At 40.4% G+C, this 22,337-nt stretch overlaps 1 protein-coding gene across 17 annotated transcripts in view; it reads left to right on the forward strand.

The window, feature by feature from the left end:
* Positions 1-22,337, forward strand: part of TPO (thyroid peroxidase) — a 141,433-nt gene that overhangs the window by 78,436 nt on the left and 40,660 nt on the right. For 11 of the 17 annotated variants that reach the window (XR_007519509.1, XR_007519508.1, XM_049902582.1 and 8 more), the window contains one exon: positions 8,705-8,836. The exons of 2 other annotated variants lie outside the window; for them this stretch is intronic. Coding sequence is in view for 12 of the 15 variants with exons in the window: in XM_049902582.1 (XP_049758539.1) it covers positions 8,705-8,836 (132 nt within the window). In the remaining 3 variants the exon portion in view is untranslated. 4 more of the 17 variants (XR_007519510.1, XM_049902590.1, XM_049902591.1 and 1 more) reach the window with 4 other exon arrangements.

Below are 22,337 nucleotides of genomic sequence, written 5' to 3' on the forward strand. Positions count from 1 at the left end.
TCCTATGGCAACTATCAGATGAAGGATGTGGGCTGCTCACTCAAATAAATTGTCCCAGATACAATCCAGGTAAAACCAGTTGTCATTGAGTCAATTCTGACTCATAGCATCCCCACGTGTATCAGAGTAGTACTGTACTCTATAAGGTTTTCAATGGTTGGTTTTTAAAATTAGGTTGCCAGGCCTTTCTTCCAAGGTGCCTCTGGGTGGGCTCAAACCTTTCAGTTAGCAGCCAGAGCATTAACCATTTGCACCCCCCAGGGACTCCTTTAAGTTAAGATAGATGACATAAGGAAGCAAAGGCACAAAGCTGGGGTGGCTTGGGAATGATGCGTAGGATATAACTTTGAGAATCATTAATGGCACATGAAACCCGTTGGAAACAAATAGCTCAGAAGCCTGTTAGATATGTGAGAGACTCTATGGCCACAAACCTGGACTGGAAAAACGTCTGTCTAAACTGCTAACACGATCTTCAGGCTCCCAGATTTGCACCAGTAGGAGGCAGGCTATGAAAGTTCCAGAAGACATAGTCCCCAACGTCTGTTTCTAATTTGATTGTGAATAATAATAGACAAGGAAAGCCACCAAGAGATTAGAGACAATGCTACACAGACAGCGGTCAAGGATGTTCCTCCATCCAAGAGAGCACCCTCAGAGATTCCCTTCCCAGAAATCTCACTTTGTAGGAACCCAACAGTTCTGCAAATGGTGGCAACATCTGTATGCATTTGTTATGACTGTTAACTACCCTTTTATTACTCCTGATTGTTATATTCGGTTGCTAATCTTTCAGAAGTTTTTAGGGTTTTTTTTTTTTTTTTTTTTTTGGTTTAGTGGCTGTGCAAAATTGAATGCCCACTTTACCCAAGATTCTTTGCTTTCAGTGTTGGCCACACAATCAAGAAACATAATATGTCTGCTTCAGGGTTTAGTACATTGCATGTTTTATGTTCAGTAAGCCTTCAAATGGTGCACCCTTCACTTGTATACCTTACATCTTTTTTGCATGAATGCCTAGACATTTTATACATATTGGCTTTTGTTTCAGGTATTTATGTGTTTGTATTAGATACTTAGGTATTTATGACCCACATGCTCTATTCACATCTGTGAGGTACAAATAAGGGTAAAAGCCCAGAAGTAAAGAAGTATAGGAAATGCCATGCATCCTCCACTCCTGCACTGCCCTACCTGTCATTCTCTGAATACGCTCTGACTTTCCAGCCTACGTAACATTGCTTTAAACCCTTTCCTAAATCTGGAATGCCTTCCCTGCCTCCTCTGGACAATTTAAGAATGCCATTGAAATCAACCTTTTATTTCAGAAGTTTTTCCACAACCCATCCCATGTCACTCCTGCCTCCCAAGGTCTTTTTGGTCTGCCATAATTTTTCGTGCCAACAATTAACCACTTCCTAAAGTGACTATGGAAAGTCTGGTGGCTCAGTGGTTAAGAGCTATGGCTGTTAACCAAAAGGTCGGCAGTTCAAATCCACCAGCCACACCTTGGAAATCCTATGGTGCAGTTCTACTCTGTCCTATAGGGTTGCTAGGAGTCGGAATTGACTCAATGGCAATGGGTTTTTTGGATTAAAGTGGCTATGATAAATTGCTTGTCTGACACAATACTTAGCACATACAACTAACAATGGATAATAGTCCCTACTCTGAAACAGACTGAGTGTTCGTGGGCTCTAAGACCATTTCGTTTTGTGTCCCACAGCCGTGAGCACTGCTCGTGGCACAGAACAGGTGTTCACAGAATGGTCCACAGACCAGCCATGGCAGCATCACCTGGGAGCTTGTTAGAACCAAGATCAGAATCTGGATTTTTTAAAAGACCATGAAATGATTTTGTGTATAGTAAAGTTTGAGAAGCCTTGTTGACTAACCCTAAGGACCTCCTTCTCTATTGCCACTGACGTGACTCAGACCTGCAGCCCCTTCTGCCTGACCATCTCAGTAGCTGCTTAATTTGTCTCTCGGCCTCCATTTGCTTGTCTACAAATACATCCTCCTTGTGACTCCTGCAAAACCCAAGTCTCTTCATGTGCATTCCTGCCGAAACCTCTTCAGCCTTAGGAAGAGATAAACCACTTGGCAAAGCTTCTAGGACTTCTCCTGGCCCATCCCCTTCTCGCCTCTCTCAGTGTGTCTCCCGTCACTCCCCAACACCACCCTATATTTCAATCACAACAAATGCACCCTGATATTTCATTCATTCACTGGCCATGGGATCTCTTTATCCCTTCACCTACTTAGCACAAACCTCACTGGCAATCTTCCCTCCCCAAGATGAACTGGAGCACTCCTTCCCTGCCATCCTGCTTAACCAGACGTCCACTGGAGCTCCTAGCACGTGAAATCTGGAACATGTCACTGGCTATTTGACCCTGGAAAAACTACTTAGCTTTTGTGTGTACCCGTGTTGTCAAATGTAAAATGAGAATGTAAAGCCTAGCTCACTGATTGTTAATCTAAATTCAATAATAAATGCACAGTACATAGTAGAAAGTACATATCTACTGTGATTAATGGTAAGTGCTCAAAAAATGTTCATTATAGCTTATAAATCTATCCCCTATTTTGCAGTGTGTGCGCTGGTAATAGAGAAGATATTGAATGCATTCATTCCACAAATGTTTATTGAGTGTCTAGTGTATGTCAGGAGCCCAGGTGGTGCAGTGATTGAAAGGTATGGCAAGCTATGGCTGCTAACCAAACTATCAGCAATTTGAATTCACCAGCCGCTCCTTGGAAACCCTATGGGGCAGTTCTACTCTGTCCTGTAGGGTTTCTATTAGTTGGAATTGACTCAATGGCAATGGGTTTAGTATGTGTCAAGCCTTGCTCTATGTTCTGGGATATAGACATGCCCTCATGGAATGACATGGGTCATCAAGAATGAAAAAATAAATAAATAGATATGAAACGTGGTCATGGTTGTTCTCCAAACTCTGAGCATTTTTCCTTCAGTTAAAAAAAAGAGGTGGCTTGTGCAAGAACTTCATCAGAGGAACTTGGAATGCGAAGCCATCTAGGCCACACTAAATGTGCTGCCTGTTCTACTGGCTACCATATTTTGTACTTAATGAGTTTTGTTAGCCTCCTTTGGTACTTGGCCAACCTTTTTGGGTGTTTTTCTGAAAGATCTTCCAATATGTGCTAAAGAGGGACAGGTGTGAAACAGTTGAACATAATGCGTTATATTTTCCTGTCTTGGGAATTTGTTTAAAAACAGGGCATCTTATACTCAAAGAACATGGGCAGGTAATTGATAAGAGAAAAGTAGCAAAGTAAATACATGAAAGCAGTTTAGTCTTTTATCAGTAGTCAAATAAATGGAAAACTAACAATATGTCATTTTTTTTGCTATAATTTCAAGGATGAAAATACCCAGCTGTTGAGGATATTAGGAAACTGATATGCAGGCATATGTTGTTGAAAGGCATGTGACTCTTTCCTTTACTGGAAATTACATGGCATTCCTTTAATAGATGCATACTTTTAAATTCATCAATCCCAGGCCTATAGATATAAAGTGGCAGCATATAAAGATATATGCATCACAATGTATTTTCCAACATTTTTTTACAGTGACAAAAAATAAAGACAAACTAAATATCCATCTATAAGGGAGTGATTTTCTAAATGATGGTACATCTATACCATAAACTATTATACTGAACTAAAACAACAACAACAAACAGATGCCATAGAGTCAATTCCAACTCATAGTGACTCCATGTCTGTAAGAGCAGAACTGTGCTCCATAGGGTTTTCAATGACTGGCTTTTTGAAATAGATTGTCAGACCTTTCTTTTGAGGCACCTCTCATTGGACTGAAACCTGCTTTTGGTTAGCAGCTGTCTTAGTCTCTTAGTCATCTAGTGCTCCCATAACAGAAATAACACAAGTGAATGGCTTTAACAAAGAGAAATTTATTTTCTTACAGTCTAGTAGGTTACAAGTCCAAATTCAGGGTATCAGCTCCAGGGGAAGGCCTTCTCTTTTTGTCACCTCTGGAGGAAGGTCCTTGTCCTCAATCTTCCCCTGGCCGAGGAGCTTCTTAGGCTCAGGGACCCCATGTCCAAAGGACACGCTCTGTGCCTGGTGCTGCTTTCTTGGTGGTATGAGGTCCCTCACTCTCTGCTTGCTTCCCTTTCCTTTCATCCCTTGAGAGATAAAAGGTAGTACAGGCCACACCCCAGGGAAACCCCCTTTACCTTGGATCAGGGAGGTGACCTGAGTAAGGGTGGTGTTACAATCCTACCCTAATCCTCTCAACATAAAATTACAACCACGGAATGGTGGACGACCACACAATACTGGGAATCATGGCCTAACCAAGTTGATACACACATTTTGGGGGGCACAAAATTCAATCCATGACAGCAGCCAAGTGTGTTAACCATTTGCACCACCTAGGGACTCCGCTGAATAAATTACAAGGATGTGTATTGACCTGTAATACTGTCTATAATATGTCAATAAGTAAAAACGCAAGCTACAGAGTAATGTGTGAAATGAAAACCCATTTCTATTTTAAGAAGCATGAAATGTGTGTATCATATTTATAAGTGCTTTCATTAACATCAAGAAAGGTGTGTCAGTAAGAGTTCATTAGTATTGGTTATCTCAGCAGAGTGAGGTGGGAAGAGGAAGGAGAGGTTATTAAATTTTTATTTTTACAACTCCATTGTATAGATATTAAAATGTAATTATTTTAAAAATGATGCTTAATGAGAAAAGACCCATGGTCTAAATGCACTGATTTGTGTACACAAATATTTTCATCTTATCTGTGAAAAAAAAAAAAAAAAATTCTAGTGCTCTACACTAGAATTTCTAAATCAAGCATTACCTATATATATATATATATATATATATATATATATATATATATATATATATATGGTTTTATAATGTGAACTTAAGTGCTCAAGCTGATCCTCAATGAAATCAGCCTTTCAACATGTCTATGCCTGCAGAGGTGTATGCCCTGGTGGTGTAGTGGTTAAGTGCTATGGCTGCTAACCAAAGGGTCAGCAGTTCGAATCCACCAGGCACTCCTTGGAAACTGTATAGGTCAGTTCTACTCTGTCCTATAGGGTCGCTATGAGTCAGAATCGACTCGATGGCAGTGGGTTGAGTTTGGTTTGGTATGCCTGCAGAAAGGAAAGCTTCGGGCTTAACTGAATATTTAATACAGAAAATCAAGTGAGATTTGCTGTTCTCTTCTCTATTCAAATCCTACTTATCCCCTAAAATCCATCCACATAAAACCTGATGAAGGAAAAAAAAAAAAAAGCCAAATGAATTATAATAAGTCTCTTTTGAGTGCTTTCAAGTAGTGAATTCAAAACAGATAAAAAGCTATGTGTCTGCGACTTTTTGCACTATTGTCAAGAGTTTAAGCAATAAATGAATACAAATAAATGTTTTTGTGTCTATTAGGGAAGATAAAATTTGCAATCAGCACAAATTTGTTTAGGGAAATGGAAACATCTGTGCAGATGTTTGTGAGTTAGCTGTGGAGATTTGGGGATCCAATCGGAGGCTCTTCTTGGAAAACAAAGTAATCAGGCCAGGTAAGCAAAGCCTGGGCCCCCGCACAAATTGACACAGGAATTTGAGGATACTGTAGGCCAGAGATGATTTTCCAACTTCTCTTTTGTTAGGAGCATCATTTTCCAATCCAGTGTAGGTTTGCTGTACATTCCTCAGGCTGTTGATTCTAGAGCAAGGAGATCTAGAATGAGCTAGTCTCTAGAAAAGACTGCTCATTTGTGGGGACTGCATTGCAAATGAGGCAATGAGCCGAGGGGGCTGGGTTGATTTTTCCTTGACCAGGGGTTTTTGTCAATTTACATTCCACATTCCACTGTATAAGGAAGAGAAAAATGGATTTGCAAGCTCTCGCAGGTACAGGCATATTGTTCATGCTGTCAAGAACAAGGAGGCCTAACTGAATACTCCCTGTCCCTCCCCACCTCCCAGGTGAGGCTGCATATGCTTTCCTATTGGCCAAATCAGTCTTCGTCATTCTACATTATGATGCAGATGGGAGTGGTTTCTAGGCACAGTTTTATCCAGGGAAGATGTTATATTCCAAAAGGCTTTGACATGCTTAGCTACAAATATAGCATTTTAAAAATAATTTTTATAGTTTATAGACCATAAACAGTAGTTGCAATTCATTGACTGTCTGAACTAGGAACTCCGTATAGCTCAGATTCCATGAAAATGCCTTTACTTTTTCATTATTACTATTATTGTTGTTGTCGAAACTATCATTGATATTAACGCTATAATATTTTGAATACCTACCATATTTTTAGAAGTGATGATGGTGAGACTTCAGTTCACTTACTTTGGACACATCATCAGGAAAGACCAGTCATAGAAAAGGGAATCGTATTTGGTCAAGGACCAGTGAAAATGAGGGAACCCATCAATGACATGGAATGATGCGATCGCCACAACAGTGGACTCAAACATACCAACAATGAGGAAGATGGCACAGGACCGGGCAACAGTTTGTTCTGTTATACACAAGGACACCATGAATCGAAGCCAACTCGATGGCAGCTAACAAAGACAGCCATGTTTTAGATAATTCTCTAGGTTTTTCTTAGATATGTTATCTTTAATTCTCATAATAGTCCTTCACAATCTGCATAATTTTACCCATTTTCTAAATATGAAAACCAGGCTCAGGATGCAAGTATCAACCTCTGTTAAGAGTTGGCAGTCTTGAGGTCTCCCTTATACCAAATCCCAGACCCCTGCCTTGCCCCAAGCATGCAGTTGAATGTTGACAACAGAAACCAGAGTCCCCAGCAGCCCCATGAAGCACATGTACTTTATCTACCATTTGGTCACATAAGCATTAGAGAAGCTCAAAACTGTCTCGTTAGTACCAATGGGGAAGTGAATATAATGAGGTGGTTAAGAGCACCAAGTCTGGTGCTGGAGTCTTTGTCTGCCTGTGCATGACGAATCCCAGGTTTTTCACTCAGCTCTGTGACCTTGGGGCAGTTCTACTCCGTCCTGCAGAGTCCCTTTGAGTCAGAATCCACTGGGTAGCTACAGGTTTTGTTTGGTTTTGTGACCCTGAGCCAGTTACCTGAATTTGTTCAGTTATTAATCCTCTATGATGGCATACAGACTGTGCCAGAGTTAAGAGATTATTTTGAAGATTGAATGTGAGAGAATGCAGCTACCTTGTTTGATACATCATAAAGGTACAGTATATGTTCATTTTTATCCCTTTCTAGTGGAGGATTACCTAAAAAACAAAAACTGTAGTCACCATGATTCCAAATCAACTTGATGACAACTAATGACAACATACATACATATATACGCATATATATACATACATGCATATATATTTAGTAACATATTTATGTACTGTGTATTTAATAACATATATATATTTTGACCTTATGCTGTTTGTTTCTCGGAAGCGGCCAGAAAAGAAACATTTGGAAAAGGTTATTTAACAAGGTACCAGGAAACCTGAGCCTAAGAAATCAACTAACAAGTTAAAGATTTTAAGCAGAAGAAGACCCTGAGATGCAGTTCAATGCTCTTCGTTTACAGCTTAGGAAGTGGAGACCCAGGCAACCTCAGTGGCATGAGCAAGTGCACCCAGCTTTGCCAGGATTAGAAATCAACTTTTAAACTCCTGGTTCAATGCCTGTCTCTAAGCAAAGACAAAACAAAAGAAAATAAAAACAGCAAGAACAGTACCAAATATTTTCTGAAATAGAATGGAGAGAACAAAATTGCCGATTTTCTAGTTCAAAAATCATTCTGTCTGGAACATGCTTACTCTGTCCCCACCTCCATCTTCATTTCATTCCCATCCCCCTGTTTCACTGCCTTGCCTAAATCATGCTCATTCTTCCCATCCCAGTTAGCACTGAATTCCTCTAGGAAGATTCTCAGACCACCCAAGTCTGAGTGAGGTGACCCCAGCAGCCTTCACAGTATGTTGTAAATTACTTATTTGATTCTTCCACACATTTTTATGAAGACACTAACTGCATCTGTAATTGTTCATCATTTTATATTCAAGAGCACACAGTTCCTGGCATATAGTCTGAATGCAATCAAACTGAATTGAATCAAATGAAATGCATCACAGTATTAATTGTCAGAGGAAGTATATAAACAATGATTGCTTGTTATGCAAAACAGAAAAGAAGCACCTAAGGCCATCTTCCTAAGGAAGTGACAATAGCTTGAGCTGATTTTTGAAAGACCATACCATCTCAACTGGCAAAAAGGAGGGAGGAAAGCTCTCTGCTTGAAAGAATTAGTGTGAGCAGAAGCACTGGGGCCAGAGACAATATGAAAGTTTCATGTCTAGAGTTTGTGAAACAGGCTAGTTGGAAATGAGGGCCTTTGCGGCAGAGTCCAAAAATTGGCATCAGTTAGCCAAGTGTTGGGCATCAAGGGCACTCTCATACTCTCTTTTCAAAGGTGTAGGGAGCAAGGAGGACGCCACACAAAAGTGAAGGTGGCATTGCTCTTCGTTGTAGATAAGGGCTAGAACTAGGGGAAAAGTGATTGGTTAGCAAATGGAAAAGAGCTCTTCCAAAGCTGAAACTCTGGCTGCCTGTGTGTGAAGTTAGGGAAATCTCTTCTTTCCTTATTAAGCAATGTAATAATCTCTGTGTTGTTTGCACAGATATTAATGAATGCAAAGATCTAATGGACCCTCCCTGTCATCTGTCTGCTGAATGCAAGAACATCAAGGGCAGCTTTCAGTGCCTCTGCACCGATCCTTATATGCTAGGAGAGGATGAAAGAACCTGTGTAGGTGAGATCATGCCTCCTTTCTACACCAGGTGCTCATTTCTCAAATAATAATATATTCAATGTAATCAGCTATCAGTCACCATTCTGATTTTGGGTGAAGGTGCTACAGGGGAAGAGGTGGTATATAAGATATTCGAAAATAACGGATGACTGAAAAGTTGTCTTTATTGTTGCATTGTAAGTAAGCATGTAAGTATACTTATCTACTATGCTAATCCCTCAAATAGATGAATTGACACAGTGGCTGCAACAATGGGCTCAAATGTAGCCACAATTCTGAGGATGGCACAGGACTGGGCAGCGTTTTGCTCTTTTGTACATAGAGTCGCCATGAGTTGGAACAGACTCGATGACATCTATCAACAACAAAACTGTGCTAACACTGATGATCATAGCATTTTCTGATGCTGGGTGGTAGTGGGAAACCAACCAGAAGGATATTTTTCCAGATAAAGTCTGCAAAGTACATACCTAAGCCTGGATTGTGCTGATAAACACAAAATTGTTGTGAAATACTCAACATTCAGGAGATTTCATTAAACCTTGAGAACATTTTGTTGAGTAAGACAAGTCAATCTCAAAAGAACAAATACCATATGATCTCACGTACATGAAAAACAAGAATTGGCAAATATGTAGAGATAAAAGTTCATTAGTGTTTACTAGGGGCAGCCAGGACAGAGAAAGGGGACATCATTGTTTAGAAAGCAGTGAGTTTCTGTTTATGGTGGTGGGAAATTTGACAACGACTATGGGTGTTTTTTTTTTTTTTTAAATGGGTGATAGTTGTAATTACTACAAGTGTTGCAAACGGCTAAGCACTCAAGTACTAGCTGAAAGATTGGTGGTTCGAACTACCCAGAGATGCCTCAGAAGATCTGATGATCTGTTGTTGGAAAATCAAAGCCATAAAACCACACAGAGCTGTTCCACTGTGCACACATGGGTTGCCCTGAGTTGGAACTGACTCAACGGCAACTAACAACAACATGGGTGTTAGTTGCAAAACATGATTAATGTAACTGATGTCACTAAATCGTAGACCTGAAAAATGTTGACTTGGCAAATGTTGTGGTATATATATTTTTACAACAATAAAAAACAGGGGAAAAAAGGAATTTCATGAATTTTCTCTCTCCTGGGTTTTCCTCTTCAAACTCACTCCACTCTACCCACTGACACAGGTCTTGTGTAGTAGCCACATGGACCTGCATGCCTGTCTGTTCCCTTATCCTACAAGCTATCATTGCCCCCATGCTGTGCCCTGGTGCTGGCCATTACTTCTTCTTGGATAACCTCTGAAGGTGTCAGTTCTCATCTTCTCCTAGTCCTGGCTCAGCAGTGTGCTGTGGATCAGGGACATTCATCAACCTCAGTCATCATAGTCTTCAAGACAGCTTATGGAGTGCCTATTATGTGTCAGGCACTGTTCTAAACATTTACCTAATTTAATTCCCACTATTAATGATCACTATGAGGTAAGCACTATTTTTAACCTCCATTTTACAGAAGAGGATACTGGAAGACAGAGAGCTTACATGATTTGCCCATGACCACAAAGCTGCCAAGTCACAGATCTGGCATTTGTCATTTGGCTATCTAGCTCCACTCTCAACCACTGTGCTATATTTCCACAGTCATCGTCCATTCATTCAGAAATTACTTTTCAAGTACCTATCATGTACCAGGCACTATACTAAATCCTGGGATTGCAGCAATGAGTCAAAACCGATATAGTAGACCCCATGTGGAATTTAGAGTGTAGTAGGGGAGCAAGGCATTAATCCATAATCACAGAGACAAATGTAAAATTGGACATCTACGGCAAGTACCACAAAGGAGAGACACATGGTAATACAGTATCTTTAATAAAAAGAATTGACCTATTTAGGAAGTTTAAGGGAAGCTTCCTCGAGGAAGTGAGGCCCAAACTGAGCTCTCAAAGATGAACAGCGTGGAAGAGGATAAATGGGTGTTTCAGACACAGGGTATACCAGGTGCAAAGGCACATGGCAATGGCATCTGATGATTATGAGGAAGTGACAGAAGTTCAGTGTGGCTAAGTAGAAAGCATTTTACCAGATGATGTAAGGAAAGTAAGTTAATACTTGCAATATAAGTAGATCCTTTTAGCACAGGTCAGAGACTTCTTTTTTCCTTTATATTAATAGCCGTAAAAATCCATCAAAAGGTTCAAGGTTGGTTCTGGAGGGTGGAAGAGTGACATGATCACATTTCCGTTTCAGAAAGATGACTGTGGCTACAGTGTGGATAAGAGACCAGTAGGGAAGTGGGAAGGGTATTGCATTCAGCCAGGCAAGTGCTTATGATATCAGAGACTAGGTGGCTGGTGATAAGTATGAAAAAAATAATTGGACAGTTTAATAAACAACTTACAAATACATAGGAATTCGTGATGAATTGGATAAGGGATAAGGGACAGGGCAATGTCAAGGAAGCCACCTTGAGTAATTGGATCGATGTCGCAGCTATTCATTGAAACAGACAATGAGTGAAACCTGACTGTGGGATTAACACCATGATTTGAGTGTGTATGTGTTCAGTAAGAGACTTAAGTAAGGGTAAAATTAGCAGCTATCCAAATGGTTCCAACTGAATAGGAGAGATTGAATATATGCGAGAGAGAAGCATGATGGATATTCCTGAGAAAGCATAATCCCAGGAGAAGGAACTCACTCTGGGCAGGAAGGCCAGGCCCCCTGCTGTAGCAACAGGCACAGAGGCCAGCATGGGTAGGCATGTTAGATGGGCTTGTATGATTGCTATTCAGAATATGAGGTCGTTTCTCTCTGGTGGTTTCAACACTTTCAGAAAAGTAGCAGTCAGGGTCATCTGCTACAAGTGACACGAAGAAGAGAAAGCTCAAGGTTGGAGAAGAGGGGAACATTCTGAAAAAAATTCTAATCACTTTCCTTCGCTCTTCCATCTAATTTAATTCTAGGTACCACCAAGGCATCTTGCATTAGTTCCACTTCCCAAATAGATAGCAAGAAAAGGAATGCTCTGCCTAAAAGATGTGAACATTTCAGTCATTTTGAAAAGGATTTTGTCCATTTCAAATGAAAAAATTTACAGGCCAAATGAAGTCTCCTGTCACCACATCTAGACTCAGCCTGGATTAGAGCAACTGGAGATGCTCTGCTCTTGTTTCACAAGTGCCTCATGGGCTTGCCCACCGACAGGAGCCACACCGCCATCTCCCCCCACCACACCCTCTGGGGCCTTGGTGATTGTTGAGGGCTTACTCTGTGTTGGTCTCTCATCCCCAAGGTCTTCCTCAGTGAATCCCAGGTGAGATGAACTGAAGTCATCCACGGCCCTGGAACTGGATGTAAAGACCCTCTACTATTCCAGTTCCACTTCTGGGATTTCTTAGTCAAGCCATACTCAACATTTTCCAGTCCTACCCCATGTCCTTCTGCTATACGTGGCTGTGATTGGCCCTGTCACAAAAGATTATAAACCACTGGTGGGACAGGACGTATAACACAGCAACCAGCAGATTGCTAGGCATAATGTAGTGGTCAGAAAATAGAAATAAGTAAAATGAAAGTAGAAGAAAGAACCTAGGCTATGTGATTGTTGTGAGTCCAGAGACAGCAATATTCAACCAGTCATGCAAATGTTTGCAAATTCAAAAAGATACAGGGAGACTTGTAGATATGGATGTAGAAATACAGTTTTGTGTTCCTTCGGAGGCAAGGATAAAGCATTATAGCCATGTAATACCAAAAACCAAAAACCAAACCCAGTGCCGTCGAGTTGATTTGGACTCATAGCGACCCTACAATATGGATGCTTTTATTCTGTGATAAGTGCTATAATTGGTCAGCAATGCTTATCAGTGTCTTATAAAGGTTACTTCTGCCTGACATGTGTTTTAAATTAAATAATAAAAAGTGTGATAACAATAAATGTAATATAACTTATAATTACTGATAAATTTTCCCTTTTCTCAGAGACCCTCATTTGTTAATTAGCTTTTACATTTATTCCTGGCTTTAATGGGTTTTGATTTTAGGTACCTGTTCTTTTAGTGTAAACTTCCTCAACATTTTTTTTTTTTTTTTTGCTATAAGCAAAGCAAAAGTAAACACATGACATTCAAAATAATATATGGTCTTAGTGCTTTTGTGTTTTTCCAAGTGCTGCCATTTGGGGCATTTGTCTTGACCCACATAATGCTTCTGTGAAGTAGGAAAGGAAAATTATCAAAGTTTGGAAAGAATATTTGAGTAATAGGAAGACATAGAACAATAACCCAGTGTATGCAAGTTTTGTATAAATTATCTTATTAGCACCCTGGGATAAAAGTAGGGAAAGTTTACTTGCCGGCTTGTAATAAACATTTCAGAGGATGTAATTGTCCTTGCACAAGGTCACATGACTAGTAAAAGGAGATCCAAGACCAGAACCCAAGTCACTGAACTCCTAACCTCTACTCCCTGCGCCCAGATACCAGCGTGAACACCTTCCTCAAAACACCCAGGATGTGTTTCAATATTGAGCATGGTTGGTTGCACAGACATGGGAAATCTGGAGTGGAAAGGAGGAATGTGTGGTCACGTTACAGGGGTGGCTTCTAGGGTCACATAACAATGTGTGTGTGAATTTTTGTATGAGAAACTGATATGAGCTGTAATGTTTCACCTAAACACAATTAAAAAAAAAAGTGAGCACAGCTGCACAATGGAACCAGACTGCCCTCAACCCCAGCTACTTTTCCAGTGTCATGTTGTCTGTTGCCATCAAGTCAGCTCCAACTCATGGTGACCTTACATATAATGTATATAAATGCTGGCCGGTCCTGTACCATGTCCACCATCTTTGATATGTTTGAGCCCGTTATTGAGGCTATCGTGTCAATCCATCTCACTGAGGGTTTCCTTATTTTGCTGACCTCTGCTCTATCAAACATGGGAAGGGGTAATTAATCTCTCCTTTATATTTCAATCGGTGTTGGTTTTTTCTCTAACTGTCTCACGATACTTCTCTTTTAATGGTCTGCTTGTCTGTGTCACCCCTGGCCCAGGCTGCTCACCACCGTTTCCTTTATCACAAACTTTTTTCCCTGTCCTGTCTCTCAAGCCTACTGTTTCATCAGCATCCAGTTTTATTCACACTTCTTCTGTAATTGAAAATGTGTCCTCTCTTCATTTGAAACCAGAGCACTCTTGGTTACAGAAGACTGCCGCTCTTGCATTCAGGTAATTTTTTTTTTAATGTCTGAAATAACCCATTCAAATGCATAGTGGCAAAGTAGCCAGGTGACAATGCTACAAACATTTACAGAATGAAATTCATGGCAGATCTCTGCATTTGTTGTTATAAATCAACAAAGTTTATTCCAAAAGCTACCGTGGTAGTCTAACTTTGCTGTCACCATGGTTCCAGAAATGTGTTTTGTATTTTTATGATGTCTTTTCACCCCAGAAAAAAAAAAAAAAAAACCTCCTACTTTTGTTATCAAACTAGAAAGCATTACATTGCTGCCTTCTGCTCCCAAAAGTTTGCTCAGAACCCATCCGTAGAAGGACTCTCTGGATGTGAAACATTGGTCCCTGAAAAATGATGTATCATACAAAATGTATCTCAAAAAAAAAAAAAAGACTCCTATGCTTTCAGCAGAAGCTAACAAATTATTTTGTGAACTGAAATGCCTCCTATTTGAGTCATTTTTAAACCCCAACTTTTCATTTGTTACCTGTAACCTGGTGAATCTATGAGAAGAAGTCAGTGCATGTGTTGCTTCCAAGAGGGATAAATGATGAACTTTCCCTAAATGAATTGTTTTTGCCTCATCTTTCACCTCCATTCTGCTGCCTTGACAAGCTATTTGTGTCTATGATTTAAACTTATGGGCTTAATTTTGTGAGACTCCGGGTAATAACAGGAGAGTTAGACTGCTTTGTAATCAGAGTAATAATTATGCTCCCTTTGTTGGCAAATCTATCTTGTTGTGAAAGGACAATTGTATTGTGCGCATTTTCCTGTAAGATCATTCATTTAGCTACATCCCTACCAATGAGAGCTTTGTCTTCGATCATTCTCAAGCTAAGTAAAAAGGAGACAAAAGTGACATCCAGGAAAACTTCCTAGGGATAAAAGTCAGATGAATCAGTGCTTAGTAAGTTAGTTCTGAGGGGTTTTTTATTTTGTTTTTTCTTTTCATATTGTGGTAAAAGAAACTGTGGTTCATAATTTATCAGTCTTGGAAATATAATTTTTTTAAAAGCCCGTATATAAGAGTATAAATTATATAAACTAATTTCCAGAATTTTGCCTCAGATGTCTTCTTTTAATTTTTTTTCTGAGAATAATTATCTACATAAGTTTCTCCAATTTCACATCTCAAGGATTCCTTCTACAAACCGTAAAGCCAAACCTGTTTCTTGGGTTGAAACATACATTTCCAATGCTACTTCTCTGCGTATGGTTTTCTGCTTGATTGTAATGTCCTCTCTTCTCTACGTCCTACCCTTTCTGCTGTTGTGGGGAAAAAAAAAAAAAAACTTGAATGCTACTTCAAGATAAAACAGAGAGGGTTATTAAGGGTTTAAAACAATTGCAATTGGGGAGCTACATAGCCCATTGAAAATGGGACCAGATAGTTGGGGTGGTTTCATTAGATAAGTATTCTTACGGGGTAAAAAGAGGAACCAAACCATAGGGAGGGCAATTACAGGAAAATCAATGAACATTGTAATAATCACACTCTGATTGGTTACTGATTATTAATAGTTGTAGTGATTAAGGAGCCCTGGCAGTGCAGTGGTTAAAGCTCTTGATTGCTAACCGAAAGGTTGGTGGTTTGAACCCACCAGCCACTCCATGGGAGAAAAATGTGGCAGTCTTGAAAACCCTATAGGGGAAAATGTGGCTGTCCTATACAGTAGCTATGAGTTGGAATCAATTTTATGACAGTGGTGTTTTTTGGAGTTAGTGATTATAGATAGTTACACGGTATGCTCCGGTCTTGGTCACAAGATGCTTACATGTATTTTCTTTGTCTAGCTTGCAAAAATACCTTGTTGGCCACAGCACCCAGACAGTGCTCTTCCTATAAGTGTATTTTGAGGGGTGCAGATGGTTACTTGGTGAAGATCTCTCATGGCATGGGGTTTCACATTCTGGTTTTGACCAACAGAGAAAAACATGTTTTTCTCGAGAAGACAGCTGTTAGTCTAGAAATCCGGATTAAAATGAGATAGCATGGTCAGCATATTATGCCTCCATCTCACCGACCGCACTGAAAGTTGTCTTCCCCTGACATACTTCAAAGATATTTATTACATATTCGCTCTGTGCCGTGTCCAGGACTAGACACTTGACATGCTGTTTCTTCCTGGGACATCATTATTACTAGTCTGATTGTGCATATGAGGAAACTAGTGAAGTAACCTGTCCAGCATCACATGGATGGTAATTGAAGGAGTCAGAGTCATGCTCGACCTTAAAGGTTCCAGAAAAAAATTTCTTCCCAGCAAGTCCTGCTGACTCAGGACAATTCAAGTCTGTCCTCCATGAGACCTTTCCTCTTCCACTTAGCCCAGGACCCCTGCATCCTCCAGCTCATTTCTAGCCACGGTTTCCAGTCTACTGTCGGCACTTAGCCTGGCCAACTTGACCCTGATCTTGATGTCTTCTAGTGTGCACTGATGTTCTCCTCTTAAAGAGCATCTACAAATACAGCATAAACCTCGTGGGAAAGAAGGGTGCCCAACTTGGCAGTAATTCTCATTAGTGAAGAATTAAGCCACGTTGTGGAAAGTGGTTTCCCTTTTTTGTTTTTTGTTCTCTTCTCTCTCTCAGCATGTTTTGTGGAAGGATTTTGAGACCAAAAGCTAACAAGATTGCCCTCCTCCAATTCCCAACAGGCACTATTGGGAAACATAGAACAACTCTATCTTGTCTCTATTCCAGTTAACTTCAAATGTAATTTATTTAAATCCGGGGTTACAGGATGGGAAAAAGAACTTGCTTCTGGTTTGGAAATACTTGAAAATTGTAGCTTTGGTTTCGATCTGACACTTTATTTTTTGAATCTTTTATTTTGGCATGCAACAAGCGACTTGCTTGGAGTAGTCTAAGCTCAGAAACAGGCCTGTATCATTTGTTTGGCTGTTTTATAAAAAATTCCTTAAGGAAAAAAAAAAAACAGGCTAATTGTGTGTTACTTTATTACCTAAAATTTCTTTAAAAAGAAAAAATTGAATGTAAGAATATTTGCCTTGGAGATCCAACATTCCACAGATCACCAAGGTTGAGCAGGTTGTTCTGAGTAGACAGTGACCCCTCCTCCTTTCTTTTCGCTCTTGAGTATGTTCCCTTCCTAAGTTATCAGCCTTTGTTGAACATTATGGCAACTCCAGAACAATGTCCCCTAGTCAAGGATATGACAATAGTGAGGATCATAGTGATCACCTATTGATCACGACAGTGTTCCAGGCATATACAAACGTTGTCATCCTCATTTTAGCCCTTTATCAGGTAGTTTTATCGTCATTTTTCATATGAGGAAGCTGAGAGTCTTACAGATTACGTTACTTCTCTAAGGCCATCCTACTAATTAAGTGGCAAAGTCGGGACTAAGTCTCCAGTCTGTCTACCTCCAAAACCTGTAGTCCTATACATGTTCCACTTCCCCTACATGAACTTCATATGCAGTTAAGATCTTGAAACATTATTACATTTCTGTATCCCCATTGCATAAGGCTAATCTTTGTTTCATTTGGACCACACACATTCCTGGTGAAAGATTGTGCATCTCCCACACAGCAGCCACCAGCACATTCTCGGAACTCTCAACTTAGTAAAGGATAGCCTTGTGCACAACCTGACCAGGCAGCAGGCAGACAGGAGCGAGAGCTGTCTCTTGGATGCACCAGTTCTGTCATTGCTCATAGCACACCCTAATTTGTTGATAAAAAAAACTGCTGTGTTCAGTCAGCTTTCAGGATGACAAAATGAAATTTCAGGCATGTCTCCACAGTGAACAGAAAAAGGAGGCTGGTTGAAAGCAGAGGTCAAGGCCAGCCCTAGACAAAGTGTGGAGGACACAAAGTTTTTGTACGCTGCCCTTGTATTTCCGTATCAGAATCTTTCCTCTTTGCCACCCTTTAGTCAGCCTTCCATTTCTGATGATCCTTGCTAAGTTAAAGAAAACTTTGTGGCTAAAGTCTGAAAGTGTAAACTCTTCCAAGCAACAACTAAACCAATATTTACTGATTCTCTAAGATGTAAGGAGCCCCATGCTGCACACTTAGGATTGGGAACGATACAATGGTCAGCCATCACTTTCTAAGTGGTTAATACGCCAGGTACATGACACCTACCTACCTTGTCTTTACCTACTTTGTCTCATTCAATCTTGACAGTAACTTAGGAGATAAATATTATTATCCACATTTTACAGGTGAGGAAATTGAGGCTCAGAGATGATAATTCATTTGCCCTAGGATGAAGCCCAAACTCTTTCTATGGCAGACAGGATCTGACATGGTCTCCAATTCCACGCCCAACCTCTATCCTGGTTGGGTGTGAGGTTCAGCCATATTATTTTTAGTCATATTATTCTTGTCTTAATTTTCTAGTGTTACTGTAACAGAAATGCCACAAGTGGGTGGCTTTAAAGAACAGAAATTTATTTTCTCACTGTTAAGAAGGCCAGAAGTCCAAATTCAGGATACCGGCTCTAGAAGGCTCTCTCTCTCTGTAGGCTTTGGGGGATGATCTTTGTCACTTCAGTTTCTGTAGCCTCGGTGTTTCTTGATTTTCGATTCAGAGGACTGAATCTTGGCAATCTTCAAGTGGCATTTATCACCCCCTCCCCCATTTGTGTGCAATTCTATGTCTAATCTGCTCCTTCTACAACTCAGAAGTGATTGGGTTCTGGACACACCCACACCCTAAACTGATATGGCCTCATTAACATAACCAAGAAAACCCTACTCCCAAATGGAATTACATCCACAAGCATGGGGTTAGGATTCCAATTCATATTTTGAGGGGACACAATTTAATCTGTAGCAATTCTTATCTTGGTTCTTCAAAATGCTTACACTCTCCATACCCTGGAGCCTACCCATATCCAGCTTCCTTCCTTCTTTTCAAAAATGCTTTCTCTAAAATACTTCAGTCCAGCCAACTTTTCCTTCTGGCCCCAGATGTAATCACTTCTGAGAGGCCTGCCCTGTCCACGGTCAGACCTGGTTCGTGTTCTTCAACGTACACTCACAAAGCTCCCTGTATTTTCCACTTCCTAATTCTCTTTCTGCCTGAAATTATGTATACACTGTCTCTGTTTCCTGTGAGAATGTAAGCTCCATGAGGGCAGGGACCATGTCTTGCTTCTACATCTTTAACTCCCTGGCCCTTGGCATGGTGCCCATCACCTAATAGGCATTCAATAAATATTGGCTGAATGGACTGTTTAATGAAGCTACTTCCCAATTAGAAAAATAAAATTAAACAAGGGTTTTAATTTGTGCAGTGGCATGATTCCTATTTGGCATTCTTAGGCTGCTGCTTTGGATTTGCCGTGGTGCTTCTAACTGCTGTTGTTACACTTTTTATTAAGCTCCACAGGGGCTCTCAGTACGTCTTCTAATGAATTTGAAAAACACAGTGAGAGTACAGCTTGACTTAGTCCTAAAATAACATGTTTATCATTCCTTTAAAAATGAACAGCTGGAATTTGGAAGTGACTGGAATGTAAAACTGGTAGGAGGAGTGATACATAATTATTAGAATGTGTCAGCTCCTTGCAGGAATTTCAGTCTGAGAAGCAAAATTGCTCATGAAATTTCTACAGTCTCCATTAATGTTATCCACACTCTAATGTGTGTTCATAAAACCTGTGTTCTCTTTCTTCACTGGGCCAGAGGTGGTGTGGTATGGTGTGGTGGTCAAGAGCACCACCATGGACTTGGAAGCCAAATCTGCTGGTTTGAGTCTCGCCCTGCTATTTACTAGCTCTGTGGCAATAAGCAGTTTATTTAAACCCTCAGCATTGCTGTCTCCTCGTTTCTAGACCAAACCAAAACCAAGCTCGTTGCCATCACTTTGATTCCAACTCATAGCCACCCTATGGGGCAGAGTAGAACTGCCCTCTAGGCTTTCCAAGGCTATAATCTTTATGGAAGCAGACTGCCACATCTTTCTCCTGCAGAGAAAGCTGGTAGATTCGAACACTTTTCGGTTAGCATCTGAGTGCTTTAACCACGGCACCACCAGGGCTCCTCATTTCTTGGCAGGGACAATAATATGGTCTGCCACACAGGGTTTGTAGAAGGATGAAATGAGTTAATATGTAAGGTATTTAGAAGAGAAGCGTGGTTGGAACATAGCAGATGCTATCTAAGTGTCAGTTATTAGAAATAATCCTGTCACTGGGAAACAGAAATATTTCCAAGCCAGCATAAAGCAAAGTAAAAAATTGAAACTATATGCCCACTAAGATGCTCTTTCTTTTATCTATCTGCCCCCTCCCCTTTCAAGTTCGTGTTACATTTGACTGGAATATTGGGTCAGCCTGTCTTTGCTGTTGATTAAAGAGGAGAATAGTAGAAAGGATGGTTTATAAAGAGTCCTCATCTTTGTTAAACACTAGTTATGATTCAAGTACTGACCATTGAAAGAAATATGAGCCCTGGCAGTTTAAATGTATGATAAGAGGCCAAACCAGAAATGTAAATAGTATAAGGAAAATATGACAACAAAAACAAAATATTACAAGGGTTGTCACAAGGCACTCATTCTTTTATTTAGCATCCACCCTGGTGGCATAGTGGTTAAGAGCTATGGCTGCTAACCAAAAAATCGGTAGTTCTAATCCACCAGACGCTCCTTGGAAACCCTTTGGGGAAGTTCTACTCTGTCCTATAGGGTCACCATGAGTTGGAATCGACTCAGCGGCAATGGGTACCACATACCTGAGTCCTTGAGTGATGAAAATGGTTAGGCTACTAACCTAAACATTGGTAATTCAAATCCACCCAGAAAAAAAACCTCATAATATACTTCTGAAAGATCATAGCCATTGAAAAAGCTATAGGATGTAGTTCTATTCTGATACACATGGACTCTCCATGAGTCTAAATCAACTCAAATGCAACTGGTTTTTATATACTTATATAAGGAGTAAAACTCAATACTTAAGGCCATCTTAGAGGAAGAAGGGATCAGAATAGACTCAATGGCAACTGGTTGTGTGTGTGTGTGTGTGTTTAAGCACCCTATAGGACAGAGTAGAACTGCCCCATAGGATTTCCAAGGAGCAGCTGGTGGATTCAAACTGCCAACCTTGTGGTTAGCTCTTAACCACTGCACTACCAGAGCTCCATCACCAACCTGCTGTATACTTGGCCCTGTGCTGGGCTCTGGGGAAAACAGATGGATCAGCCAAGGACTCTCTTCTCCAAGGAACACATGTCTAGTTCAGATACACAGATATAATTTAATGAGTGTTCACAAAATACATTTTGAGCACAGAGGAGAGCAATCTGTCTAGCCAGATGATAGGTGGGTCGTCAGAGACTTTCTGTGAGAAAACACACCAGCTGAAACAAAAGACTGTATAGGAATTAAGTTGGTGACAATGAAGGAAAGGGCATTGCTGTCACTGGAGAAGATATGAGAAAAGGCATGGAAGTTAGAGCTGTTGGTGAATGGACAGCTACAGGGGGCTTCATAATGCTGAGGAGTGAAGTGTAATTCAAAAGACACGGCAGGAGAGGAAGGACAGGGCAGATTCTGGAGAGCTGGGCTGAGAAGCTTTGGGATTGTCCTCTAGGAAATGGAGAGATTTTTAATGGGTCTTTCTCAGTCAGGAGTCTTATAACTGCAAGTGGCATTAAACTTAACCCCAAATGAATGCATTAGATCGGGTAACTGAAAATGTCAAGAAAGGAAAAATTGAAGCAAAGAATAAATAAAAAGTTTCTGCCTGCTAAATATTTTCTCTCTTTCCTCTGTCTCATCCCTATTCACATATTTAGTTAAGTGTGCAATTGCTGACACTCTGTTGTGCGGGTCTGTCTTTTGCAAATTTCAGGTTGGCTTATCCCAGAGGCTCAACTCTGCCGCCAGGACTTGGTTTCTTGCTTTATTTCAAAACGCTGCCTATTGACCATTTCACTTTGCTAATTTTTCAGGATCTATAGGTGGACCTAAAAAACCTCAGGCTCATGTTCTCTCAGAATAAATCTGGTGGGTCCAGCTCCCTAAGAGATCAGATACAAATTCTAGAATTAATTCTAGAATTAAGTTTCATGTATTGTGCTGCTCTGACTGGCCTGACTGGGGTCGTGTGTCCACCCCAAGCCAACCGCTATCACCAGGGGCGCATGATGCCCTGATTCACTCAGTCACCCATAAATACATGAATGGAGCCACCTCCTCCATTACCATCAGAACCGAGAAGGGGGAATAGGTCAATCCCAAAACATAGACCCAGCTTCTTTCCGGAAACAAGATGAGTG

The sequence above is a fragment of the Elephas maximus genome, chromosome 12 (genome assembly GCF_024166365.1).
Source record: "Elephas maximus indicus isolate mEleMax1 chromosome 12, mEleMax1 primary haplotype, whole genome shotgun sequence".
Lineage (NCBI taxonomy): Eukaryota > Metazoa > Chordata > Mammalia > Proboscidea > Elephantidae > Elephas > Elephas maximus.